This window comes from Sceloporus occidentalis, unplaced genomic scaffold, assembly GCF_023333645.1.
Source record: "Sceloporus occidentalis isolate IW3139 unplaced genomic scaffold, rSceOcc1.0.p SCAF_1, whole genome shotgun sequence".
Classification (NCBI taxonomy): domain Eukaryota; kingdom Metazoa; phylum Chordata; class Lepidosauria; order Squamata; family Phrynosomatidae; genus Sceloporus; species Sceloporus occidentalis.
In genome coordinates, this window is record NW_028316981.1 from 252,418,426 (window position 1) to 252,445,111 (window position 26,686).

Consider the following 26,686-nt stretch of genomic DNA (forward strand, 5'->3'; position numbering starts at 1 on the left):
ATATTTTGGTTAGTGCTTAAAAATCCACCCCTCTAACTACTGCTTGTGCAAAAATCTGCTAAGATTACATTTTAAATCCTATACAATTTACAAAAAAATGTTTCTTTTAAAAGTAGTATCATGAGAATATTACAAAATCCATTATACAAGCCCTTCATTTTTTTTATTTACAGTAACCATTCCCAGACAAATTTGGTTTACATGAAATTGTATTGATGGTATTTCACAAAATATTTTAGCAAAAAGTATATCATTTGTATTTGAGTAACCAGGTCTCTTATCTAGTGTATGTATTTTCAAGCTTTCTACCCTTCTAAAGTAAACAAGTAACTCAAAATAGTTAAATTCCACAGACTGTTTTAGCACATAGAAAATGCTAAAGCCTGTAACCCCGCTTCGATCCACTGGGAGAGGCGGGGAAACACAAATAAATTTTATTATTATTATGTTTATGTATTGGTCAAAATACTTACTGTATACCCTTTATACATTTTGGCAAAAAGAAACTTTACATTCTTATTTCAATATACGTTGATTTTTTTCCATTATAAATCTATAGTATATTTCATACATTAGAATATTAATCTTCTTTTGGAACATTTTTCTAAATTTGCTTGCTTCAGAAAGGTAAAATTACAAAGCTAAAAGTTTATCTGAGTGCCGGAAGAAACCAGTATCTTTGGACTGAATCAAAACATATTCACTGGAAAGAGTAAGCAGTAGTATTTGTGAACTTTCTGTTATTTTACAGATCCTTTAAAGAAATAGGATTGAAATCCAACAGTGTGCTTGTGGAAATCCTCTTCTGCCTCCTCGCCTCCATAGCCTTCTGCATCACCTGAAGCACATGTCTCACTATGACCCCAGGCAGATTTTGAGGTCATATGGTCGGAAGGCCGCTGGGAAAAGAGTAGAACTCAATACTTCTCAGTTCCATTGACAGAAGCAGTTCCGCCAGCGGAATGACCATTGGATTTAGTCAACAGAATTTTACAAATGAATTCTTATTCAATATTCTTAAGTATTCTATGCACCATATTCTTATAATATATTACACTGGCTGCAATGCTTTATGTATTAAATTTTAAATATAATCTTAAAACAGTTTTATGAGGGTATTAATCACACAATTATTTGCATATTTTTTAAACAGGGCTCAGTTAAAAATATATATTCTGTTTATATCTTGGTTTAAAGAAAAGACTGCTATCCAGATAGCAGCCATACAGGCATGGAAAGTTCTAAGACAAGATCTATCCATCAGATTTTCACTCTGTAAACAGTTCAAATTGCAACCATGATCAAGTTAGATCCTACGAATCAGGTATGAATGATGGTTCACCCGTTAGACTGTTTTCCTATAGCAAGTCCTAGAGTACCATGAATATCTGCTTAAGGTGAGTCTTAACTTACAAAAAGCACACATATTTATAGCTAGCTAGAAAGAAATTTGGCAACAAGCAGTTCTCTTTATCAGGCTGGAGGGAGGGAGAGGTGACATCATAAGGCTTCCTCATGGAATGGTCTTTAGAGAAGAAATGAAAAAGACCATGCTTTACATACATAGCATGAGTTCATATCACAAATGAAAAGCACATAACACTTCAGAAATATACATATTATAAATATTTACTGACTTGTGTAAGATTGTTTTTAGGCAAAATCAGAAGGAACTTAATCATCTTTAAGGCATCAGTGCATCAAGGACTAAAGTTCCAAGAAATAAATATAAACAATATAAAATGTTATTGTGGTGAGACTGTACAGTCATCAGCTTTCTTTTACATCTGATAGCCACCTGTAAAATATTTTCCAGTATATGGCACCACTTTACAACATGAGTTTCACATCAGTTTTTAAAATGTCACTGAAAGAGTTAAATCGGTCAGGCAAGATTCTCATCTTTACTGTCCCATCAGCTCCACATGAAAATATGTGATTTGCTGGTCCTGTCTCAATCTGCATGACGCCTGTCCCAAGATTTCTGAAAATGGACTGCCGGGAATGTTCATTTATGAAAGTATGAAGAAGACTGAAGTTGGACAGGCTCCATACCTGAAATCATAGATAAAATCAGTGAGTTGTTTTGGTTTGTTTTTCCTGAAGAAGCAAAGGCAACACTGTTTTTTAATATTAAAATGAGTTCATGAAAATCATTAGTCATTTTTTCATTATTCTTTGGCTACTGTAGTTTATTTTGCCTCATTGTGTGGTTTTTAATAAAACCTATCTTCAGTGTATAAAGAAAAGCAGGTACCAATGTTTTAGAGCAAACTGATGATTGCTAAACACCACGTCACCTGCATTCTGGCTATGATTTTTCTCAACCTGAAACTTCATCACAACTGTCATCATTGCCTGAGTCTCTCATAGGGCCATGACCCCATTGTATGGCATCTACACACATCAGGCCCATGTTTGAATTATTTGCTTACATCTTATTGTGCTTCTTCCAGTGAACAACCTGCACCCAACTTTCAGGATCCTGCCTTATTTTTCCTTTGTGGCAGACTGCAGAACTGTGAGGAGTAGCTTTGTGGAACCAGTGATACCATCTTATGATGTATGATCGTACACAGAGCAGATACCTCCTTGTATAATCAGCTTTGGTGTCTGAGCATGCACACTGCTAGTACCCTAGGAGTAGGATTCTCACTAAAAGCTACTCAGCTCTAGAAGGCTAGAGTCATTACACCCACATGTATAGTAAAAGCCACACAAAAGAAGAAATTTAACCTAATACAAAAATATAATAAAATTGAATTATTAATCTGTTACCTTTATATTTCCTTCTGCAGATCCTGTAACAAAATATTCTTCTATAGGATCCACTGCAATTGCTTTAACTGGTGAATCATGACTTTGAAAAAACTGCCGTTGCTGTTTTTGGCGAAGATCTATTAAACAGGTATAGCCTTTTCTGCCACCTGATATTAACAGCTGATGTTTGGGGGCATATGCTAAGACAGTTGCTCCAGTATCATGGCAGGTAAAAGCTGAAATAATGAATACATACAATTCTATATTATTAATTGTTTACTTGGTTCACAAGCAGGCCTGTCTTACTTTTCTCATTCTTGGATAGGAGGAGAAGCAATCCATGCACTCTCAGATTTTCCCCACACACCATCTAGCCAAGCAGGAGTCTCAAATTCTTTTCAGTTACAACCACTGACACCCCTCTCTTCTTTGTCAGTTTAATTATAAAGCCTTGCCTAGAAACCAACTATTCACGTTCCGAACATACTTAGCTGAAACCTAAACTGAACTACTCTCTCTGTCTTTTAACTGCAGCCACCCATTGGGTGGGGATGGATTGCCTCTCCTCCTATTCAAGAATGAATATTCATGGAATGTACCAACTTATCACTCCTGCATAGGTAGAAGGAGTAATCCACACACTCTTGGGAATTAACCAAGCCCCAACATCCGGGATGGAAGTGGCTGCAGTTAATATATCTAACCGACTGTAGCACCATGTGACCAGAAGTTGCTTGTGCAGATCTGTATGTGTCAGTTTTATAATGTCTTATAAATGTTGAAGGGTCTTTCTAACTAGCAGCATGCAAACCTCTTCCAGTATATTGTGTTTGTTGTCATGCAGCAAGTGAAATGAGTCCACACATGCTTTCGTCTTAGCACCCATGTGTAATCATTACACAAAAGGATACAGACCTTAAGAGTCATGCAGTTGTCTGTTTTGATATTCTATAACTCAAGGTCTTAGGGTGGAAAGTCTCTTCACTATATTTGGTCTTGTAGAAAGGCAAACATAGCACAAACTTGGATATTATCCAACGTAACACCACAAATTAAACACCAATCTTTAAAAGCTTTACAGGTCATGTTATATATGCCTCTGACACCTGTCTGGATGCTAATATTGTATCCATCATCTTATCTGAATAATCTTGCAGACTTAGGATCCGCCTTTCAATGTCCATGTACTTAGCTTTAACCAGTTCACATCATGGTGAAGTAGCAGCCCTTGATGAATCAAATCTGGCCTTTGAAGCAACTGTGAAGGCTCCCTGATGGACAACTGAAGGAAAGCTGTAAACCATGGGTGACAAGGCCAATGCAGAGCAATAACCACCACCACTGCTTGCTCCAATGTAATTTTTGCCAACATCCTCTGTGTGCAAAGACATAAAGAATACCTTGTACTGCACTGACAGTGCAGAATGCTGCTCTGCACCTTTTCTGCCATCTATTTTTTAAAAAAACTGTTTATTTTGTAATTCTGTCCAGATGTGAATAAATCGACCTGGAATAGCCCAAAGTAACTGCCTAATAACTGAACCACTTCATGATTTAAAGACCACTCTCCTTGATTAATTGTCTGCCTGCTCAAATAATCTGCTTACACATTTAGGGAACCCTTCAAATATACTGCTGTCAAAGACTTCAGCGACTACTCAGCCCATTGAAGAATCTTGCTGGATTCCTTCATAAAGGGTACTAATTAAATTCCTCCTTGGTCGCAAATATCCAACTTCACTGTTAAATTGTCTGTGCAGATTTGAACATGTGTGCCTTTGTAATGGTGGAAAACCCCAGAAGTGCTAATCGCAATGCCTTCCACTCTAACTAATTTATATTGTGTCTCAGGTCTCACTTCAATCCCCACACCTTTAATTGCTTAACCATGACAGAGCCCCTTAACCCCTAAGACTTGCACCCATGGTCACTGTCATATTTAGCTGAACTACAAACGAAATCCCTTTGTTCAAATTCCTGCTGTCCAAATTCCATTGATCACATGGGATCCATTGTATGGTTGAAATCAGAAGACTTTGAATTCTTGTTAAATATATCACGTCTGCAGATTCAATCCTCATTAACCTCTGCAGTTCTTTTTTTTTACTCTCCTTTCGTGAATTAAAAACAGGTAACCACTCTTTGTGTAAATGAAGGCCCCTAAAGTGAGTCAATAATGTAGTTTAAATTCAAATGACTGTCCTCATAATTTACTGCAAACCCATACACTTGTAATATCTCTAATACCATGTCCAGATGACATTTGGCCATTTCCCTGCTCCCAGCTGTTACAGTGTCTGACTGAAACCTACCAATCTACTGTAATTCTACTACTACTTTAAACATATCAGGAAATGGAACTTCGACAGAATCCATGATCTCTTTGAGACTGAAGCTATCTTCAAATCAGCATTTCCTTCTTTTTACCATCTTGTGTACTACCCTGACTATTGGGTAAACCTAATGCCTGAACTACTCTCCTTATCAGACTCCTAAATTCCTCTGCAGAAAACAGCCTTTCAGATTCATTTTCTTTTCCTTAATTGGGATATTTATTTATTTATTTATTTATTTTGTATGCCATTTTTCTCCCAGAAGGGACCCAAGGCTGCTCACAGAAGAATCCTCATTCTCATTAGTATTGTCAGAAGGCTGCATTTCCTTTCCATCCTCTCAGAATCAGAACTAGACTCCTTACTGGAATGATTTGACTTCTTTAAACATTTCTTCCCTCTTCCATTTCATCTTCTTTAGAGTAAATGGAAGCCTTTGCATTATTCTTTTTAGTAACACTAATTTTCTTACTAGCTCTATTCTTGATGACATATTTGCTCTGTCCTTAAGAACTACCCTTTCTTGCACATTTTCATTTTTAACAATAGATGATTGAACTGATTTTTGAATTTTGGTAAAATCAGAATTAGCATCTATTGCCATATTAGAATTCATTAGAAATAACTTGTGTGCAGGAATCATGCTTTTAAAATTCATTTGCATCAAGTATGTCATCATTTGATAATTCAGTGCAGCTGTGCTGGTTACCTGATTCATAATTTTAAGCTATAATTCTTTCCGTGGTTTCAAAGAATTTCTTTACTTATAGCTTCTCTTATTATCATTTGGACACCCATGCACATCAGATGCTGCTGCGATATTATGGGAAAACTGGATATGAACTGGCTGTAATGGCTGCTGAGTATTCTCCACTAACAACTTCAAATACAATAGGAGAGAAGGCTGTTTGCTTTTCTGTTTACTGTTTACTCCCTTACTGACTCTCTATGTGTGATCAATCATTTCATGAGACTGAGGAGAAACTGTTTACTTTTCACCAATCTTGTTGGTGTATCCCCTTTGTTTGTCTCCTCTCCACTACTCTTTTCTTTTTCAGACTTGCCCCCATTTCTAATAATGAATGGGATAAATCTGGTGTCAATTAACCAAAGGAGAAAAAGAACAAGCAGCTGGCACGGCAGGAAACAAAAAACTGACAAAAAAGGGAGAGGGATTTTGGACTCCTACCTGCCCATCTGTGGAAAACCCAAGAGGGTTTGTGGATTGCTCCTCCTACCCATTCAGAACATGTTCTAGCTACACAGCTGCAGCAAGAGAAAGTTATGCTGACAAAATGTGTTCTAATCATGGAACAACAGTACAGTCGGCTCTTCTTATACACAGATTTTTTATACACGGATTCAAGCATACATGGTTTGAAAATGTTCAAAAAAAGTATAAATTTCAAATATCAAACCTTGATTTTCCATTTTTATAAGGGACATCATTTTGCCATGTCATTATATTTAATGGGACTTGAGCATACACGGATTTTGTTATACATGGGGGATCTTGGAACCAAACCCCAGTGTATAACAATGGTCCACTGTATTAGAAGGGATAAAAAATTTTTTAGTCCTTGTAACTAGCTAGTCCACAGACAGACCTGGAACATTCCCCCGAACCCTGGAAAATCTAAGGTTATGTCAACCCCCTTATGATTTCTGCCCCAACATCTCTTTCACTCATTCAGAAAAACACCAGTTATTTCGCAACTGAGGCGAAAGAAGAGCTAATCAGAAGGCAGAAAGATTTAGTTATGCCAATGGATAAAAAACAACCACACCCTGGTATAGAATTTAACTTTTTATCCAATTTAAATCCAAACTTGCCTTTTTGTTTTTATTGCAGCCCCTCCAATTTATGTTTCCATTTACACACTGTGTTCAGAGATAGACCCATTGCTCAATCTGTATGTTTTTATGATTTGTGATTCAATAAATCTTTCAAATTTATTTTCTCACTGGCTTTCTCTGGTTACCATTACATCAGTGAAACAGGCTTGTCAAAATACACACAACTGGATGATTTGTTAGCTATGAAGATAACTTCCACAAGGGACTCTCTTCATTCTTTCTTTTCCCACATCTAGTATGAATCACATCTCATCTTTATAACTACCACATTTTATACCCCCTTTGCATTTACTTCTTGTTTTAATCAACTTATTTCACATAGGGGATTGTAAAAGAAGTTTTCTTCTGTGCACAAAATGAAGTGTTTATGAAAAATCAGTTACAGGATGCAATAGTTTCTATCTCTGTGCAGATGGCTTTTGTATTTGAGTTACAACCCATCCATATGGGCAATCACTTCTTAAATCAGCAAAACCAGAAAAATGTATTCAAATGCCTGAATGCAAATGTGTTTTTATGATAGAATGGCTTTCACCCGTGGAGCTGAGGGTAAGGTAAAGCAGCTCCTCACATGCTTTTAACACCTACTTTGTAGGTCTGGGAAACCCTCCAGAGCAGATTTTTGGGAAGAAGGCTGTAGTGGAGAAGGATGACTTGGTGTGAGGTCCACAATCTCAGTGCAAAACTGAGAATAAATCAGTGTATTTTATTCAGTTTCATGAAAATTCTTCCAAAAGACCTTGTCCTACAATCTCTTGAACAGGTTTTAACAATGTATTTGCCAGTTTTGCTGTCTTGTTTGCATGTTGAATAAACCATCCTGATCAGCTAAAAGAAGTAAAGTTAATATAATTATACTAAGTCTATTTTACATAAGATTGATAAACCATGTGCAAACCCTCACTATTTGGAAAAAAGTGGACATGGTAAATTCTATAGTTATATTTTTTTAAAAAAAACAAACACAAATATATACATTTATATATACTTTTATACTTACTGTGCACTAAGCTACTTGTTGGTGCAACCAGAGTATCCCATAGACAGATATTTCTATAAAAAGAAAGATGACAATAACAAACTTTATTTTTACTAACTTGATATACTTATAATAATTAACTTTCATCCAAACTATGGATCTACCAGTTCAATTATGATTAACTGGAATGATGTAATTAATTTTTTTTTTGCTTATTTAATAAGACAGCTTTGTGGAACACAGATCCTAAGCCTAGAGGGATGACTTCAGTCCTCTACACCATTTGAAACTACTGACCCATCTTTCTCAGTGCAGTTTACAAGCTCAGTTTTCATCTTTTTGAAATATTCTCGTGAATATTTCTCTCTTCAGCCAACCAGCACCCATTAATCTTCCTCTCTCTATGCCATGCTTATCCACAACATACCACTTACCAGTACTTAATAAATCCACAAAAAACAGATGTGCTACTGCACAGTGTCAAACCACAGAAAATGTAACAAGCAATACTGAATGCACTGAATCCCTTTCTCTGCTCAAACCATGAGCAACAGCAAATTTCCACCTTTGCAACATGAGCTACAGTTACCATAACGAGCTACACACATCATAATGATTTCTGTAAGAGTAAAACTGCCTTTACATAACTAACAATTTAGTATTAACTAAAGTTTCTTCAGAAGAAGTTTTTGGGAAAACATCAAAATTCCAAAATGTAGATGTCAACCAACCAAACACATCTTGCCTTATCACTTGGCAGGCAGAAGGTAGATATGCATTTACTGTTTGCACAAATGCACTGATGCATGCAGCCCAACAAGTAACTTTTCATTTATTCCAGGTTTTCCATTATGCACTTAGTACAAATTTTAGTACCTGTTGTCAGTAGACTGCCCAGCTGTGGCTATCAAAGATGAAGAACTGATGAAAACAAAATCACTGGCTGTTTTGTTATGGCACTGCCAAGTCTGAAAATTGGAACAGACATTGAGTAAGAAAAGGGTGTAAGATTAATATAGGATTTTATTTTACACAGTCATTTGCATTAGAGATCCTATTTTATCAGTTACAACACAGAAGGTATTTTATACAAATTTCAGTTCCAAGAGTTCCAGGACTCAAAAGAGTTGGTTCAAATTACTGTTTATCTCTTTTCACTGAATAGCAATGAAAACCATGCAATGAAAATTGCTATTCATTGAATGGCAGTGAAAAGCACCTTCTGAAAGCTCCTTCAGTTTTAGACATAATTTGCAATTTGACATGGGTTTTAACCATATGCAAAAGCATAATCCTAATGCTCCCTCAACTGGAACTTTATTTGGAGTTCCTTATTTTCCTACTGAGGATAAATGCAAGACTTCTAACTGCCTTATTTTGCCATTTTCCCCAAATATTTCATAACACCAGCAGAGGTTTACAAAACTATAAATATTGTGTGAGGTATTGAAAGAAACCATACACAATTGATAATATGAGTGGCTTATAAAAATTAAAATACACATGAGTGTCATGGTGCAGGTAAAATAAAAGGAAAACAAGTTTTATTCTTTTTTAAAAAAAAGAACTGGCTCACCAGGTATGGCTTGGGTGTGGTTCCATTATGTAGGCAACTTTTCCAGTTTGTTTGATATAGACTTATATATCCATCCCCATCAACAATTCCAAACTGAAAATTTAAATACATATTTAATTTGAAATAAAAATGTAAGTGCATATACAAACCTCTCAAAATATATTAGTACTTTTACTATCTGGCTTATTCATATTTAAGCTTTAACTTGTATATCCCCTTCCAAAGGTTTGCCTTTTTAAATTCATGCCTATATATTAAAAGCTGCTATAGATCATGTACATGTCCTGGTAGTACAACTCTGGGTCATCTGGTAGTACAACTCCAGATGCTGAAAAACAGTGTAACTGGCCAGGATGGAGTTATCCAGAAAGCAACTGTTTACTAGACCTGCTACAGAAGCAGTAGACACACATTCTAAATAAATAAATATCATATACCCCAATTACAAATAGAATTGACAACAGCAATAGAGTCCTCCCTCACCTCCCTATCAGGATCAGCATTGTGTGTGTATTTTCTTTTAAATAAATAAATACATATTTAGAGTATTTATACCCTGCTCTTCTGCCACAAAGGCTCTCAGAGGGTCTCAATATTGACCTCTTTCCAACACTGAAGGGAATTTAAGAGTACAAACCATGCTGAAGGCCTTACTGGCCCAGTATTCTGTTTGCATAGCAGCTAGCAAAATGCCTCATGGAAAGCCACAAGCAGAACATAAACCTTCTTTATTTCAATGTTTTTGTCACTTTTCACTGTAAAAAGTAATTTCAAAGTATCTTACAAAGGAAAAAGAAAAACTGGCTTTCAGCATAAAGGAGGCAAAATCAATATAAATCATTATATCATAATACAAGTTGAATATCCCTTATCCAAAATGCTTGGGGACCAGAAGTGTTTTTAATTCTGGGTTGTTTTTGTGTGTGTATGTGTGTTTTTGGATTTTGGAATACCTGTATTTGCATATGTGTGTGTGTGTGTACACACACACACACACAATAAGATACCTTGGAGATGGTACCCAAGTCTAAATATGAAATTTATTTATGTTTTCTATATACATTATAAATATAGTCTAAAGGTACTTTTATACATAATAGTTTTAATAATTTTGTGCATGAAACAAAGTTTGTATACACTGAACCATGATAAAGCAAAAGTGTCAGTGTCTCAAGCATCTATGAAAAAACTTGATTTTTTCCCCTTATGTGTGGGGGGGAGAGATCCCCCATGTAAGGGAAGAGCACACTGTATAATACAACCATTAAAATACTGTAATACTATATGTACACAATAATAGAAATAATAAATAATTCAACAACAACATGGTAACAAAGTAGCCATCCATATTATGCAAATATAACAAAAATGTTGCACCAACACACTCAGTGCATAAAGAACATCACAAGTCACAACCATCAGACCATACCCGATATTCAGATTACTGGGAAAATACATATACCCTTGCCTACGAACAGATAAATGACAATGGAAGTGCCACGCAAACATTCTTAGGTAAAACTACCACAGAAAACACCATGCATGCATTGCAGCTTTTCTCAGAGCATTAGCTGCGCTTCCAAACCATTTTCAAATGTAGCCGAATGCACATTACACTGGCACACTGGTTTGCACTGAATTAAAGTACAGTAGAGTATCGATTATCCATCCTTCGGTCATCCAATGTTCCGGCTTATCCAACATCCCATGCTTCTTCGTGAGCACACATGTGGTGAGCTCACGAAGAAGCATGGGACGTTGGATAATGGCACGGCGGCTGGGTTTTCTTCAGCCCGAAGGGAGTCCGCGGACTCCCTTCGGGCTGAGGAAAACCAAGCCGCCGAAAAGAGGCCCAGACCAAGCGCCCAGTCCTCTTCTTTGTATATTGGAACTTCAGCCCCCTCCCAGCCCCGGCAGACTCTGCCCCCCCCAACAGCCAAGCCGGGGCAGAAGCCGCCATGGAGGAAGCAGGACTCAGGAGGTAAGCAGGGAAGGAGGGAGGGAACGAGATGGGGAGGGAACGAGGGAGTGAGGGAGGGACTTTTGTCCCCAATGGTGGCATGGGTGTGTGCACACTGTCATTGGGGGCAATTTCTTGGATCCTCTGGATTATCCGACATTTTCGGTTATCTGACTATCAGCCGGCTCGTTTATGTCGGATAATCGAGACTCTACTGTAATCTAGAAGTTGCCAGGACATAGTCCATTGGTGCCAGATTATAGCCTTCCAAATAGAGTTGTACTTCAGCTACTATTCCAAGTTGGTAGAAGGCACTCTCACACAAGAGTTTCAGGTGGCCTTCATGACATTGTAATGGCTACATGAGTATGGTGATGGCTTCATGGGTACCGCCAATCTGTGCACTTTCTCCTTCAGGTGAAGTGTAGCCCAATTAATAAGAGACTGCCCTCCTATCTAGTCAGAACAAGGAATCACCCGTCAACAGGGCTTCTGTTCTATCTAAATTGTCTTTCATCCACTTCAGTACCAAGGACAAATACCCACCTTCTTGAGATAAATAGCAGAAAGGCAACTGAATGTCGTATGTGCTAATGACAATGCGTGGCAAAACTGAGCAGTTTTATGTAAATGCTGAACGGCTTGGTAGGCTCCACAGAGCCAAGCAATACCTCAAACACCGGTTTTCAGAAATGTCTACTGAATTTTCAGTTTTGAATTTCACAGATAACTGATACAACACATACTGTACTTTTTTCTTGAAAAACTCAAACTTTTAAAAAGAAGTAAAGTACTCTGTATATATATCACAGCATTATAAATGTTGACTTTTAAAGGCCTAGTTCTGTGCTATGGTACAGAGCAGCTAAGATTAGGTGGCATCTTCTACAATAAATGCATCTGTATACCTTCATGTGACAGATGTTAGTTCCTAATGACAGGACTCAGACTAAAGTCTAATGTAGCAGGGGCCTTTATTCATATCTGCTTTATTGAGAAACTATATCATCTTTCTTAGCCCATGTATTATACCATAGTATCTTTTTATATCTGTGATCACAGAAGCAAAAGGAAGTGTCATGCTGCATGTAGCCATGTAGCACAGTCTTTGCTTTAGTCTCTCAAGGAATGTTAACTGATTCTGAGCAAGCCACATACTGAGTGAATATGGGAAAACTAGGAAAATGCAAAAATGAAACAGGGAGGGGAAAGGGATTCTTTTAACATTCTTATGGGCCCGTACAGACAGGCCAAAATAAAGCTGCTTTGGGTGACTTTGGAGGTAAGCTGTTTAAATGATGCATGTATCCAGTGGGAGTGCAGCTTTGGTGTGGCTTCTGGCCTCTTAGGATGCATGCATTATTTAAACAGCATACCTCCAAAGTCACCCGAAGCTGCTTTATTTTGGCCTGTCTGTACGGGCCCTATGTTTGTAAATATTTGTCACAACTTCAGTTAGGTAAAAAGTAGAAACGTAACATCCCTTTTATATCTGCAAGAGACACAAGAGACACTACCTTGTTGCCTTGATAATTGAATCTCATCCGTGTAATCCTGGAATTCCCACCAGATCGAAAACATGTAATTTGCTGAGAATGACCCCACTCAAACATTCTCACACTGCCATCTTGAGCACCTGTCAAATCTTCAATAGGAAAAAAAAAACCACAGCATGTCAGCACCTTTTATCTATTGGTGTATCTAAAGATTTTTTTTTAATGACTCCAAGTTGTAGTTGATACAACCATAAAGTACAGGCCTAAATCCAAATTATGGTTTATAGAATAAAAAACAAACAAATAAAACAAAACAGTAGCACAGTTGTACTGAATAACACCTTTGTGAAAAACAGTTGCACAATAGCATTCCATAGCCTTTTGCATGACTCCTTGAACATTCTTGTTAATGCAACTGTTTTCCACAGTGTTTGTACTAACTTTGGAAATGCAGAACCATTGTGTAATGGGACCTGCACTAGTGGAATTATATAACTAGGTGCGCAGCTGCAGGAGCGCAGTCGCGCACCTTGGGCACGCACCCCATTATTTCGCCCTCCATTTGTCCCTCACGCATAAGCGAGGGACATGGTTTCCGAACCACAAGAACAGAGACAGGACTGTATTCTGATTTTTCCCCAGTTCAGGACCCAAGGTAACTTACAACAGATAAACAAAATATAACAGTTAAAACATGATTAAATGATCAAAACCATTTAGCACTAGTTAAATCATTTTAAAAAACAAAACAAATAAAGAATGTGTTAAAACAACATGTTGCGTAAAACACTATGCACGGCCAACTGTAACATTTCAAAATAATTTACATTTAAATGGGGTGGTTAACCTAGAACAGGATTGGACAAATGACAGCCTTCAAACACCCCAAGCATTCCCATTTTTTGAAAAAAATTAAACTTTCCTGTGCATATTCTAGGAACTGTGGGGCAGCAATTGTGCCTTCCCACCAACCTACCCCCCGCCCCAAAATCCCTAAAAGAGGTTTGGGTGAAAATGCTTCCAATATCTCTTAGAAGCACAAGAGGGTTTTTTTTACAGTTGTACTTTTTAAAAAGGGATATTAGGGATACAGGGAATGCTGGGCACAGCCATCTATAATCCAGGAAGAGGCACGTTCAGAAGATTGTCCACCCTATTCTAGAACATTACCTGGAAAATCCAGGAGTTGAATCCAATTAGGCAACTCCTGTAACTAGATTAGTTCAGATATTATACCATATAACAATAAGACTTTCAGAAAAGTCATAGACTATAATTCAGAGATCTTGTTTGAAATAGGTGGCACAATTAGTCCCAACAACACTGATTAAATGTTCAGAAGGATGGTATGGAGAAATTGCTTTCAAACTTATGATCCACAGTGTCAAATGTTTACAGAGCCACCATCAGTTCAAATTAAAATATTTTAGAATCTGCTTCCTAACATCTTGTAATTAAGTTGCCTAAGGAAAAAGCATGACCCCCACCTTGGGGGACTCTGGTTACCTGGAATGTCTTTTCTAAAATAAAGTTGCCTCTCCACTACACCATTATCATCTCTGGAAGCCTCCTCTGAGTGCCCTTTCTATCTGACTTATAGCAAATGGTACTGGAGAAAGGGCCTTCTGGGTTACTTATGCATTCTCTATTATGAGAGCTGTCTTCAGTGTAGTACTGTATGTATTATAGTCCCATGGTACTACAGTTCTATGAATCCTTTGAAATGGAAAACTCACAGGATTGTGTATATGTATATAATGCACTGGATGAATAATGAGGGCATGTACTCAGTCTGTTTTTCAATGTACATATTTTCTATACCTGAGATTGTATACATCAGGCATGGGTCCTCCAAGTTTTAATGGGGTTTTTTTGGGGGGGAGGGGGGTTGGGCTGTAACTCCCAGTATCTCTACACTAGCCATATGCCTAGAAGCTTATAGGAGCTGCAGTTCAACAACATAATTTGCCATCCAGTCTACATCAACCCCATAGTGTATACAAGTGTTTAAAAACTGTGTCCATAAAATGAAATTTGGGACTAAAACGAACTTAGTATTGAAGCATATGACTGAATTAAGACTTTTTTCTTTTAAATGTCATCAGCACAACCAAACCCATCTCTGCCTTCATCTTATTTGATAACAGCTGGTTTTCTTTGCTATGATTTCTTCAAACTTCTTATTGATTAAAGTACAATAATGGAACTGTAAACCAACATTCACATGGCCCAGAGGTATAAAACGTACAGTAAGGAAGAGTCGGATGGGAAGCCATTCTTCGGACATTGTTGATAGCTTTTTTGATCATCTGTTAAATATGAAAATAAACAGGAAAGCTATAAAACCAGTCAAAAATTTACTCATGAGTACTTAGTAATATAATGTGCTACCATAATTTTCATGAATTTTGGAAAGCAATATAGATGGAAGTCACTGAAAGCTAAAAACTTTAGCTCACATTTAATATCAACAGAGCTCAACCCAGGTGTGTAGAAGCTTTTCCATGTGTCTATATTTCCCAACAGAGACACTCTAGACTGCAGTCTTACCTCTTTTCGTGCCAATTCTTTTCTGATTCCATTAAAATTATTGGTATATTCCTGTATAGTGTAAGGTAAGTAAGACAGAGGCAGAAGCAGAAGAATGTAAGAGAGAGGTAAACAGACTTTTACAAAAATTAAGTAGGAATGAGGAAATTAGGCTTTGCATTTAATCAATCACAGCAAATTTAGTGTGAAATATTTACATTAGTTGGGAAATGATTAAACTAGTCCTTGGATAAAGAGTACACATTGCAGCAAATGCTAGGGCACTAATAAACCCATGAATTATGTTTACAGAGTGTGCATTTTCAGTAAAATAATCCCTTTATTTAAAAAAGGTATTATAATATTGCTCATTGGAATTTTTTTTTGTCTCAGCAACAGGAGTTCAGAAAATTGAAAAGGCAAACATGGACTGCCATAATATAATTACTTCACGATAGCTCCTCTGTAATAGACAGTAATTTGCTATTAAACAGGATACCAGTTCTAAGACTACTACTGTATTCAGCATCCATGGGAGTCTTAATTACCACTGCCAGGACTTGTTATCACAGAATTATTTATCTGGAATACAAGAGGAAAATAGAGAAGACTTCAGCAAAAAGAGGAAGAGGGGCAATTCTTGCAAGTTATTCTTAAGAGTCTTCCATGAGCAGAGGAACATAACTGGATAGAGTTTATTATCTTACTGTTATTTTGGGGACTCCTTCTGCAAAGGTAAACATGATCTAACACATACCCAAAAATAAAACTGCCAAATACACACAGTAGCTGATTTTAAGCAAGGCACTCTTTCAGCCTGTTCTGCTTATCCCCTTCTGCTCTGCAGGTATAATGTTGACCTATTGTGCAGCTGTAAGGATTATAGTAAGCTATGTGAAATAAAATCGGCGTAGGCAGAGCAAGCTGCATAGTAGTAGTAGTAGTAGTAGTTGCAGATACAAAGAGTGTGGTAGGCAATAAAAAGTTCTAGACAGGAGCCAGAGTGGTGGCAAGAAGCAGGACAGCCACCATCTTGGGGGGAGAGAGGCAGGCTGGCTCCAACTGCCTGCCTGAAGAACAAAAGCCCTCCCTTCAGCCACCATCTTGGGGGAAGAGAGGCAGGCTGGCTCCAACTGCCTGCCTGAAGAAGACAAGCCCTCCCTTGTATTGTTTTTAAATGGTATGGGTGGGTTTTTGTATTGTTGGGCTATGTATTGGTTTTGATGGTGTTTTTGTAAACCGCTGTGATCTGCAAGGAATAGCGGTCTAGAAATAAAATTTCATTCATTCATTCATAAAAGCAAGCTGAAGAAGTGTAAGAGCTGGAAAAATGAAAGAACCCTATGGACAAGCATCTTAAAAGGCAGGTCTGTCTTTTTTGGCCAAAAGTACTGTGCAACATATGTCAATGTTAAGCCTAAGCTGTGAAAAGTCACAGCTGTTTCATTCCTGCCTGCCAAGCAAAACTAAATGCAAAACAAACACAGGATGTCAGATCTGTGGTGGATGTTGCAAGATGGGTTTCCATCTACCCTAGTACATTTTAAGAGCAATTTTGTTTAAAGGTGATGGATATGTTCTTAGCTAGGTGATAAATGAAGCTTTGCTGAAGTTTTAATTACTCTACATCTTCATTCACAGCCACATACAAAAAAGTAACAACATTACAAGGAACAAAACACTGGAAGCCAGAAGACTATGCTCAGAAAGCCCTATAAAGTACAGTGGTACCCCGGGATACGAATTGATCGCGTTACGAAATTTCCGGGGTACGAAAAAGTTAGATTGGAAAAAACTGTTCCGGGTAACGAAAGATTTTTCGGGTTACGAAATTCATTTCGGCGCGTTTCGGCGCGAAATTCAAATCCAAAGCGCGGCTAGCGGCTTTCCAGCGCTAACGGAAAGCCTTTTCGGGTTACGAAATGTATCGGGTTACGAACGGCGCCGCGGAACGAATTAATTTCGTAACCCGAGGTAGCACTGTATAAGACAGACGAGGCTCCTGTATTCTATTAGGTACAGCTTTCCTCACCAATGTACTGCCATGATAGAGAACCAGAGCTGGTAATGTTCTCAGACATACAAAAGTACTTGCTTAAGGCCAAGACTTAGAAACCAGTAAAGCTCAACTTACAGAAAAAAGTAAGGAATTTGTGTCAATTTGTAAAATTGTAAAACCAGAACTAAATGTTCACATCTGCTACGTAGGAAGGAACACAAGGTGACCCACCTGTGTCTTGCCATTTTACCATTATAAATCACAGAGCTACTAGTAAACCTGAAATGAAGGATATCTAAATCTGTACCATCAGCTATTTTAAATAATCATCTTTAAATAGTTGATTAGATCATAATAATTAGTATGTACATGTTAGGACCAGCTAACTTTATAATTCTTATACTAAAGGAGATTTTTGTGGGGGGAAATGAAACAAATAAAATAGTGCAATGCAGTGACTGGACAGAATTTAGTAGTCAAGTTTCTGCTGTGAACTAGGATTATTTTGACAAGTACATCATGCTTACTGTACTGTTCCTATTTTTTTTAGTTTTTTTTTAATCAATCTTCTCCACTAAAGAGAAATACTGCAGATTCAACATGAAAAGGAATGCCGAAAATGTCTTACATATTCCTACATATCAAATGTATACATCTTTATTTGGAAGTGCATTTCATGCACTAATACTAAAATTTCAGCATTAAAATTATATAGTTAAAAGATTATTATGTAATAACTAACTCACCACAGCCGCACCTCTGCCAGTCTGAGTACTACCAAGCCAAGGCATGTTGATTGGAGTGCCAGGATTGCTGTGAGTATAAGGTGTGGTTCCTTGAATGTTTCCTAAATCATCACGAGCATGTATAACTAAGAAGTCATCAGCTCTACAAAGTAAAATGTTATCATGAGAATCAACAGTACCTTATCAGATAGAAGTTTTTCCCCATTAAAGGCACAGCAATTGCTCAGCCAGCTGCCTCTACCAGGTCCCACAGAATAGATTTGTTTGGTTCTCACAACTTAAGACACTAAAGTCTCCAGTGACTGCATAATCACTCAGTTGGCTTGGCCAAGACATAACATTCCTTGGAATGAACAGACAAGCTACCAGGATAGGGAAGCCCAACTCCCTTTCATAACACAAATCAATCTCAATACACAGCAAATCAGTTCAGGAATGACTGTAAGCTGGGAAGAAGGGGTAGTCTAGAAGCTGAAGAGAACAGTGGGGAGGAGCCTGTCTGAGGTGATGAGACGGATGTGATACCATTCATGAGTCAATATTTTAAGCAGGCTTTAAAAACAGTCATATTAAGAAAATTATAGTGTGTAATTATAATATATGAGTCACTGTTAAGTGATATAGGCAAAAAATAAAATTAAATTGATACCCTTTAGTTTCCACTTCATCATCATCAACCCAAGTGTAGAACTGTGTAGCTAGAATTCCAGAAACATCTAGTTCTTGAATATCATGACTTGAAGCTATTGCAATACAATTTCTATTGGCCTACGAGACACAATTGTGGAAGAGAAAATATGCTGAGGGCAGAAATAATACTGTTTAAACATCATTCAGTTTTAATGCTACCTCTTCTTTGATGAGACAAAGGTGTGTCCTCTGTGTGTGTGTGATCACATGTTTCATGAATCTGCTTGGACACAGTTCCATATGGTAGTTTGTCTGTGCGGCTTGAATTATTTTGCTGTTTCTATAACCAGCCAGACAAAATTAGCCAGGATCTAAAAGCAGAACATGCCCACTATGCAGCAGGGGGTCAAAAGTGTTTTGAAGATTACAGAAACTACTGAGGTGGGCAACTGTGGTGGGAATTTTCACCCCTGTGCACCCACAGTGGTCTGCACAGCTCCATTTATGCCCAAACATTGCTTATGCAAAACACTTCTGGTTAAGAACTCTGTGTTTGCCATGACATTATCAGGGTTTGAAGGTATTTAAAGGTAAATCTTTGTTCTTTGAAGCCTCCAAGAGGGGGGGAAATGGGGGGGGAGCTAAGAAAATTGGGAAGGGGGATGCAAGGGCTTTCAGGGGGCCCAAGCAAGCCTGCAGGGCACAGAAAATCCCACAGAGGCCACATACTTTGCACAGGTAGCACTTTGCCCATTTCTTGATTACTGAAAGGGAGTCTCCATAGCAAAACCACTAGTACAAGGGAAAGAAATTGTGTATGCTCACAAGCTAAGGTCTGGCATTTTTAAATGCTAAAACTACCATAATTTATCCTTCTTACAGGTCTATAACAACATTTCAAAATATTATAAAAATTGTAGAAGCACAATTTGTATGTATACCTTGTTAACAGCAAAGGCAGTAATAATGTCAGACTCCTTATGGATAATCCTTGCTTTATTTCCAGGGTATCCCATATCTGTCTCTATCTGTATTCAAAAGAGAATGGCGAGGGTGATGAAAGACACACATTTCATGGAAGCAGTAAGCTTTTCTATGTTATACTGAAATATAGATACTAAATATTAGGCAGAAAAAGGAACATTGGGTCTTACCTGTGAGATGTTCGTTTTCAGCAATGTAGGTGGAAATATCCTATAACGTGGGTTGATTCCATCTCTTGCTCCGAAATAGGCAGGAAAAACAGACTTGAAGGAGTCGCCACCAGAGGGAGCAACACCCACCATCCCTCAGTCAATATTATAGCCGAGGATAGAAAACAAACTCAGAGAGCATTTAATGCAAATCTAAGTATAATCAATGGAAACTATCATAAAGTCAAACTAAAAATAACTAACTAAAACCACCCTTGCAAAGTCAAGGGAAAACAGCCTCCTCAGTTCTGGGTGGGGAGGATATTTCCACCTACATCGCTGAAAACGAACATCTCACAGGTAAGACCCAATGTTCCTTTTTCCAGCGATGGAGGTGGAAACATCCTATAACGTGGGACTTACCAAAGCTCCCCAAACCAATGGGTGGGTGAACTGAGGCATATCACTTATGTGAGAACCACCAAATGTGTCTTCCAAAGGAAGCCTCTTCTTGATTCAAGGCAACTCAACAGAGGTGGCATGTAAATGTGGAAGATGAAGGCCATGTCATGTCCTACATTTATCTTAGATGGATGTGATTGTTGATAGTGCAGAGGAAGTAGCTGCACTGTAAATGGAGTGATCAGCAACTGATCACAACAGAGATATCTCAATCTTCTTGTAGCATGTTAAAATGCATCCAAGACAAGCCACAATTTAATTGTGACAAAAAGATGTTGAAATCATTTCTTGAATCAAGTTATTAGAAATGTTGATTTTGTCATCAGTGACCTGGATTGGGTCAGTCATTTGGTGTATATGAACCCTTAATGTAAACTTGTCAATTTGAATCAGAATTGAGCTGTTCGTAGTTGTAGTTGAAAACAAACACTATTGGTTTTAATTGAAGCCAATTTATATTGTGGAGTAGAGATTGTTGGTCGTATTCATTTTGCTTATTGGGAGTAACAAAATGATTTGCATCGCCCTAAGCTGGCATCCACCATTATTTGGAACTCCATCAGGGGCCAAATCAGACAATCCTTCTCGATTGGCAGCACAACCACCGTTCAAAGGGATTTGAACTTATTTGGGATATGTCAGAACAAGTGATTTATCTGTGCCATTTATTGTTGAAATAGCTAGAGGAACCACTCTAGGCTCCTCGTGTTCATGACAAACTATTAATTGAAGCAGATCGGGCACTGTAGGTGCGCCAGTAACACTAGGTCAGATAACTGAGAACAACCTACCTGCCTGAAGGTGTTTTTCGTGGATCTTACCCTTTGTTTGGTCAGGTAGACTCTGGTCAGCAACGCATCTACAACCACTCCAAAGTATTGTACCTTCTGAAATGGAACTAGGTTGTCCTTTTCATGAGTTAGCAGAAAACCTTTTCTGGATAGGAAGGAAAGCACAACTCGACATCTGTTACATCTTATGGAAGAGAAACAGATCTGATCAGGCCATTGTGAAGTAATGGGTATACATGAAGATCTCACTGTTTTAATGTGTCTCTATCAGTGTAGTGAGTGTCACTGAATAAAACAACAGAGTGAATGGTAGAGCCTTGTATGAAAAAAGCTTTCCCTGGTAAGCAGTGTGTAGATAATTGTGATGAGGTAGGTGGATTGGGATGCAGAAACAACTACAACTAAGAACAGGGACACACAAAATCATGGAGCTGAAGTGCCTCCAGGGTTTTCTGGAGAATCTCCAGTCTGACCCTGTTGTTTTTTTTGTTTTGTTTTTTTGTTTTGTTTATTTGTTTTGTTTTTTAATAAACCAATTGACCCATTTTTTAGCTCTAGCACCACACTCTAAATTTGTTTTTGATTGTTTTAAATGTAGAATTAAAGAAGATTGGAACAAGCCTCTTTGTTTTTTAATTGTCCCAATATTGATCAGACGTCTTGTGGCTTTTGGTATCAGCCAATGAATTTTTGCTTTCCTGTATCTTGAGGAAGCAATGAAATAGTGATGAGAATGGTATATGTATATGTGAGCAAATTTTTAGAGTTGGGAGGACCCATAGGTCTGGCTGAATTTGTTATGAAAGATGAAAGAAAGACTGCAGTCTTCCTCTCACCCTTTAGCACCAGTCAGCCAGGACTGAGGCTATTTGTGTCATTGTTTGACAAGAATTGTCACTGAACATTGTTGTTGTAGGTTCAGGTGAAGCAGCGCCTGGGACTGATGGTAAGGTTGATAACTAAGCTCAGACCACTGTCTGCCAAACCTATTGTCTCTTGTAAAATAAGTATCTATGGGGGAAAAAGGAGGATTGTCCCTGATGAAGGGACCTCATTTTTTATTTTTATGTGAAAAAGCAAATGATTTCCCCTTATCATTAATTTTTTATCAATATTGGATCCAGTGATTGTTGAAAGAGTATATCACCAATCAATTATCAAATTTTGTTTAGAACAGGCATCCATATGACCGCGGTTTTGTTTATTTGTTTGATTTTATTTAAAATCTGCCTCTTGACCAATATAGAGGCTGCCTGTGGCCTTATGTCAAATTGTATTATATCTGGCCTGGCATCAACTGAGAAAGCAGCCATTCTGAGTATTTTGTAGGTTGTCTTGATATAATTTTATGTTCACCTGATTATGAGGGATCTCATAAAATCTTTAGCCCACATAAGGTCAGCCCTTGAGAAAATGACATAGTTGAAGCAGCCCTAATTGCCAAGGAGGATGCTGTTTATGATCGTTTATCTGTCATTTCATTAGGGTATGTATATATACATGTATATGTATGTGTGTGAAAGAGAGAGGGAATGTGTGTCTCGTAAAGCTTGAGTATAAATGGGAGAAACCCAGGACTTATAATGAGTTATCCATTGGTTAGAATTGCAGTTTTGCCATTACCTGTCAAGGCAAATGATAAGGCTCATTAACATACACAGAACTTAGGTGTAATGTGGCAGGTTTATCCCACTCTTAACTGATACCTTTGTGAAGACAGCTCTGAAGAGTGTCTCTAGGACTGAAGGCCCTGGTCTAAGAAAAGTAACCTTTGCCTTGTGGCAAATTAAGACCGTTTCTTGTAGACTAATTGGAGTGGAGGGGTGGCCTCAAAAATGTTATTTAAAAATCTTAACCATTGTGTAGTAACACTGCAAAATGCTCAGTCACAAAGATGGAGCGATCTTGATCTCTAAAGGCTCTCCATTATCATATTTAGACAATATAGGAAAGTCAGGGCCTTGTTTTCATTATTCATTTGAGGAATGTATCATAATAATAATAATAATAATAATAATAATAATAATAATAATAATAATAATATCATAGGAAAGAACCTTTTTTTAAAAAAAGAAATAAAAGATGGTAAGGTCTTTTTGTTATCCTTAGTCTCAGCCAAGAGACTTTATTCTAAACAATTGGTCTCCAGTAAGAGGTGGAAATGTCAGATTTTGTTTGTAATGGACATCTATGTGTCAATTTCTTTGATCAAATCTGTTGTTGTACTGGGACTAAACCAGTTGTGATCCTGGATTGTATCAAATCACATTTAGGCTAGTGTCTCCTGACATAGCCACTATCTTAAACCCTTTTTTAATGTTCTGGCAGAACTTTATTTTGACCTCAAGTGTTATTTGTTTGTTTGTTTTTTAACAAGTGCTGTAGGCCACACATAGCTCTAAAAAAAATGAAAACAGGAGAAACAACTTTCATTGAGCATAAACTATGGCAATCACAAGTGGGATCTGCTGATTCCCATAACGAGGTGAGCTGTAACTATAGACAGACACACAGAGCTATTGGATTTGGTCTCACAATAACAATCTATGGAGGCCTTATGACCTTCATAAAATTTGTATGAAAATGGAGTATTTGGTGTTGAAGGCCCAGGTTTGGATGGGGGAAAACATCCTTCCCTTGAGGAAGATCAGGATCCTCTAGTTTTAATTGTACAAAGGTGTCATTAAACTCCAATATATTAATTGTCTTATACAATAATACCATAAAAAACAAATATAGTAATAATAAAATATTACCAGACCCCCAAAGTCTAAGAGATTTCAGGAGCTTTCAGGAGCTACCGAAGGGCCCTCATTTTTATTTGTATTTGATATATACATAAATATATACATACATACATATATATATATATATATATATATATATATATTTAAGGTCAGATTCCTCTTGTGAGGAATGAACTCCAGTTAATATTTTGTTTTAAGAGAGGCAGACTGGAGCAGAAGCAGCAGGCCTTTCTTCTTTTGACTTGACTTGGTGTCCTTAAACAAAATGGCTGCCACACCTTAAGTTGCAGTTTTGCCTCTTCTTTTAAAAAGGGGAGAACAATAAATAAATTGTTTAGGCAAATTTCTCCAAAGGAGTGACTGAAAAATCCAACTAGGGGATGATGCACCTGGCAAATCCTTTTGTTAACCCTCTCTGATCCCTTCAGTCCAAGTGGATCACGGAGGAAGGAGAGGAGGAGGCGGCGGCAGTTGGTTTTGGAGGGAAACTCTCCGTTTGCACTTCTGTGCAACTGAGGTCTCTTTTAAACTGGCAATGCAAGCCAGAGACAAACTCTCCATTTGCACTTTTGTGCAACTGAGGTCTGTTTTAAACTGGCAATGCAAGCCAGAGACAAACTCTCCATTTGTAATTTTGTGTTGAGGTCTGTTTTAAACTGGCAATGCAAGCCAGAGACAAACTCTCCATTTGCACTTTTGTGCAACTGAGGTCTCTTTTAAACTGGCAATGCAAGCCAGAGACAAACTCTCCATTTGCACTTTTGTGCAACTGAGGTCTCTTTTAAACTGGCAATGCAAGCCAGAGACAAACCCTTCATTTGTAATTTTGTGTTGAGGTCTGTTTTAAACTGGCAATGCAAGCCAGAGACAAACCCTCCATTTGTAATTTTGTGTTGAGGTCTGTTTTAAACTGGCAATGCAAGCCAGAGACAAACTCTCCATTTGCACTTTTGTGCAACTGAGGTCTCTTTTAAACTGGCAATGCAAGCCAGAGACAAACTCTCCATTTGCACTTTTGTGCAACTGAGGTCTCTTTTAAACTGGCAATGCAAGCCAGAGACAAACCCTCCATTTGTAATTTTGTGTTGAGGTCTGTTTTAAACTGGCAATGCAAGCCAGAGACAAACCCTCCATTTGTAATTTTGTGTTGAGGTCTGTTTTAAACTGGCAATGCAAGCCAGAGACAAACTCTCCATTTGCACTTTTGTGCAACTGAGGTCTCTTTTAAACTGGCAATGCAAGCCAGAGACAAACTCTCCATTTGCACTTTTGTGCAACTGAGGTCTCTTTTAAACTGGCAATGCAAGCCAGAGACAAACCCTCCATTTGTAATTTTGTGTTGAGGTCTGTTTTAAACTGGCAATGCAAGCCAGAAACTTTTTTAAAACTGGCAATGTAAGCCAGAGACAAACTCTCCAGCCATATTTCTGAGATAACTGAAATCTCTTTGAAAACTGGCAATGTAAGCCAGAGACAAACTCTCTAATCACACTATTGAGGTAAATGAAATCTCCTTGAAAACTAGCAATGGAAGGCAGTAACAAACTTCTGGGGTAAATCTTAACCCACAAACATAGGATTAGAAGTAGGATCATCACTCACCTCTTGAAGTCTGCTTCCACTCTCTCTCTCTCTCACTGCCCAAACCTCTTGCCAGGTTTGATGTCTGCAGTGGGGCGCAATCTGGCCAAGGACAGGTGGTTCTCTCCTCTGGCCACGCCAAGGCCTCTCTGGTTGTCAATCTCACCGCCCAAACCCCTTCTGGGGATGGTGACTGCGGTGTGGCGCCTTTTGGTTAAGGACAGGGAATATTCCCTCCTCCACCGCGCCAATTCCTTTCAGGATGTCCATCTCACTGTACAGACGCCTTCCTGGGGTTGGAGATTACAGCGGAGCACATCTGGTCCAGGACAGAGGGATCTCCCTCCTCTGGCCGCACCTGGGCTCTCTGGCCTTTTAGCCCCTTCGGCCAGACATGGCTGGGCTGTCTTGTTCTTCTTTAATGCTGGAGTTGGGCCTTGTTGCCTCACAGCACAGCAGCTTCTGAACTGTCTCTCCCTGCCTGGCTTTGTTTCAGCCATTAGAGAGGCAAAGGGATAGAGAAAGACTAAAGAAAAACATTGCTGTTTTTTGCAGGAGAGAACAGATCATGAATATAAGAAGAATAGAAGAAATATTAGAAGAAATATTAAAGTCTTTAAGACAAAGTCAAAGAAGGAGGAGAAAAGGAAAACACAGCCTAGTCAGAGCGAGGCAGGAAAAAGACTGAGGGATGGAGGGGGTTGCTCCCTCTGGTGGCATCGACTCCTTCAAGTCTGTTTTTCCTGCCTATTTCGGAGCAAGAGATGGAATCAACCCACGTTATAGGATGTTTCCACCTCCATCGCTGGAAAAAGGTGTATATCACCCTCAAATATTATTTATTTATTTAAAGTATTTCTGTATCACCTTTCAACCCACAAGACCTCCCAAGGCCATGAACACATAAAAATCAATTAAAACAATATAAATATAAAAACACTGAAAAAACTTACTGAAATATTCTTTAAAAAGACCTAAAAGCAGCCTAAAATTAATCCTAGAATCCAGTTTTATAACAATTAATACAGCAATTTTAAACACTGAATGCCATGTAGAACAGCACTGTTTGGGCTACCTCCTGGATGCTTAAAAGAGCCTAAGGCGGGA

General features: G+C 38.1%; 1 protein-coding gene across 7 annotated transcripts in view; it reads right to left on the minus strand.

The window, feature by feature from the left end:
* Window positions 1-419: 419 nt before the first annotated feature.
* The window catches only part of DMXL1 (Dmx like 1), a 110,760-nt gene continuing 84,493 nt past the window's right edge, over window positions 420-26,686 (minus strand). For 5 of the 7 annotated variants that reach the window (XM_089491853.1, XM_089491835.1, XM_089491866.1 and 2 more), the window contains 11 exons: window positions 19,807-19,893; window positions 18,885-19,003; window positions 18,236-18,377; window positions 15,512-15,562; window positions 15,210-15,270; window positions 12,983-13,110; window positions 9,506-9,598; window positions 8,806-8,897; window positions 7,951-8,003; window positions 2,779-2,996; window positions 420-2,055 (listed from right to left, as the gene is read on the minus strand). In XM_089491853.1, the coding sequence (XP_089347979.1) occupies window positions 1,831-2,055; window positions 2,779-2,996; window positions 7,951-8,003; window positions 8,806-8,897; window positions 9,506-9,598; window positions 12,983-13,110; window positions 15,210-15,270; window positions 15,512-15,562; window positions 18,236-18,377; window positions 18,885-19,003; window positions 19,807-19,893 (1,269 nt within the window). In that variant the 3' untranslated portion in view covers window positions 420-1,830. The remainder of the gene's footprint in view (window positions 2,056-2,778; window positions 2,997-7,950; window positions 8,004-8,805; window positions 8,898-9,505; window positions 9,599-12,982; window positions 13,111-15,209; window positions 15,271-15,511; window positions 15,563-18,235; window positions 18,378-18,884; window positions 19,004-19,806; window positions 19,894-26,686) is intronic. The other 2 variants (XM_089491860.1, XM_089491844.1) reach the window with 1 other exon arrangement.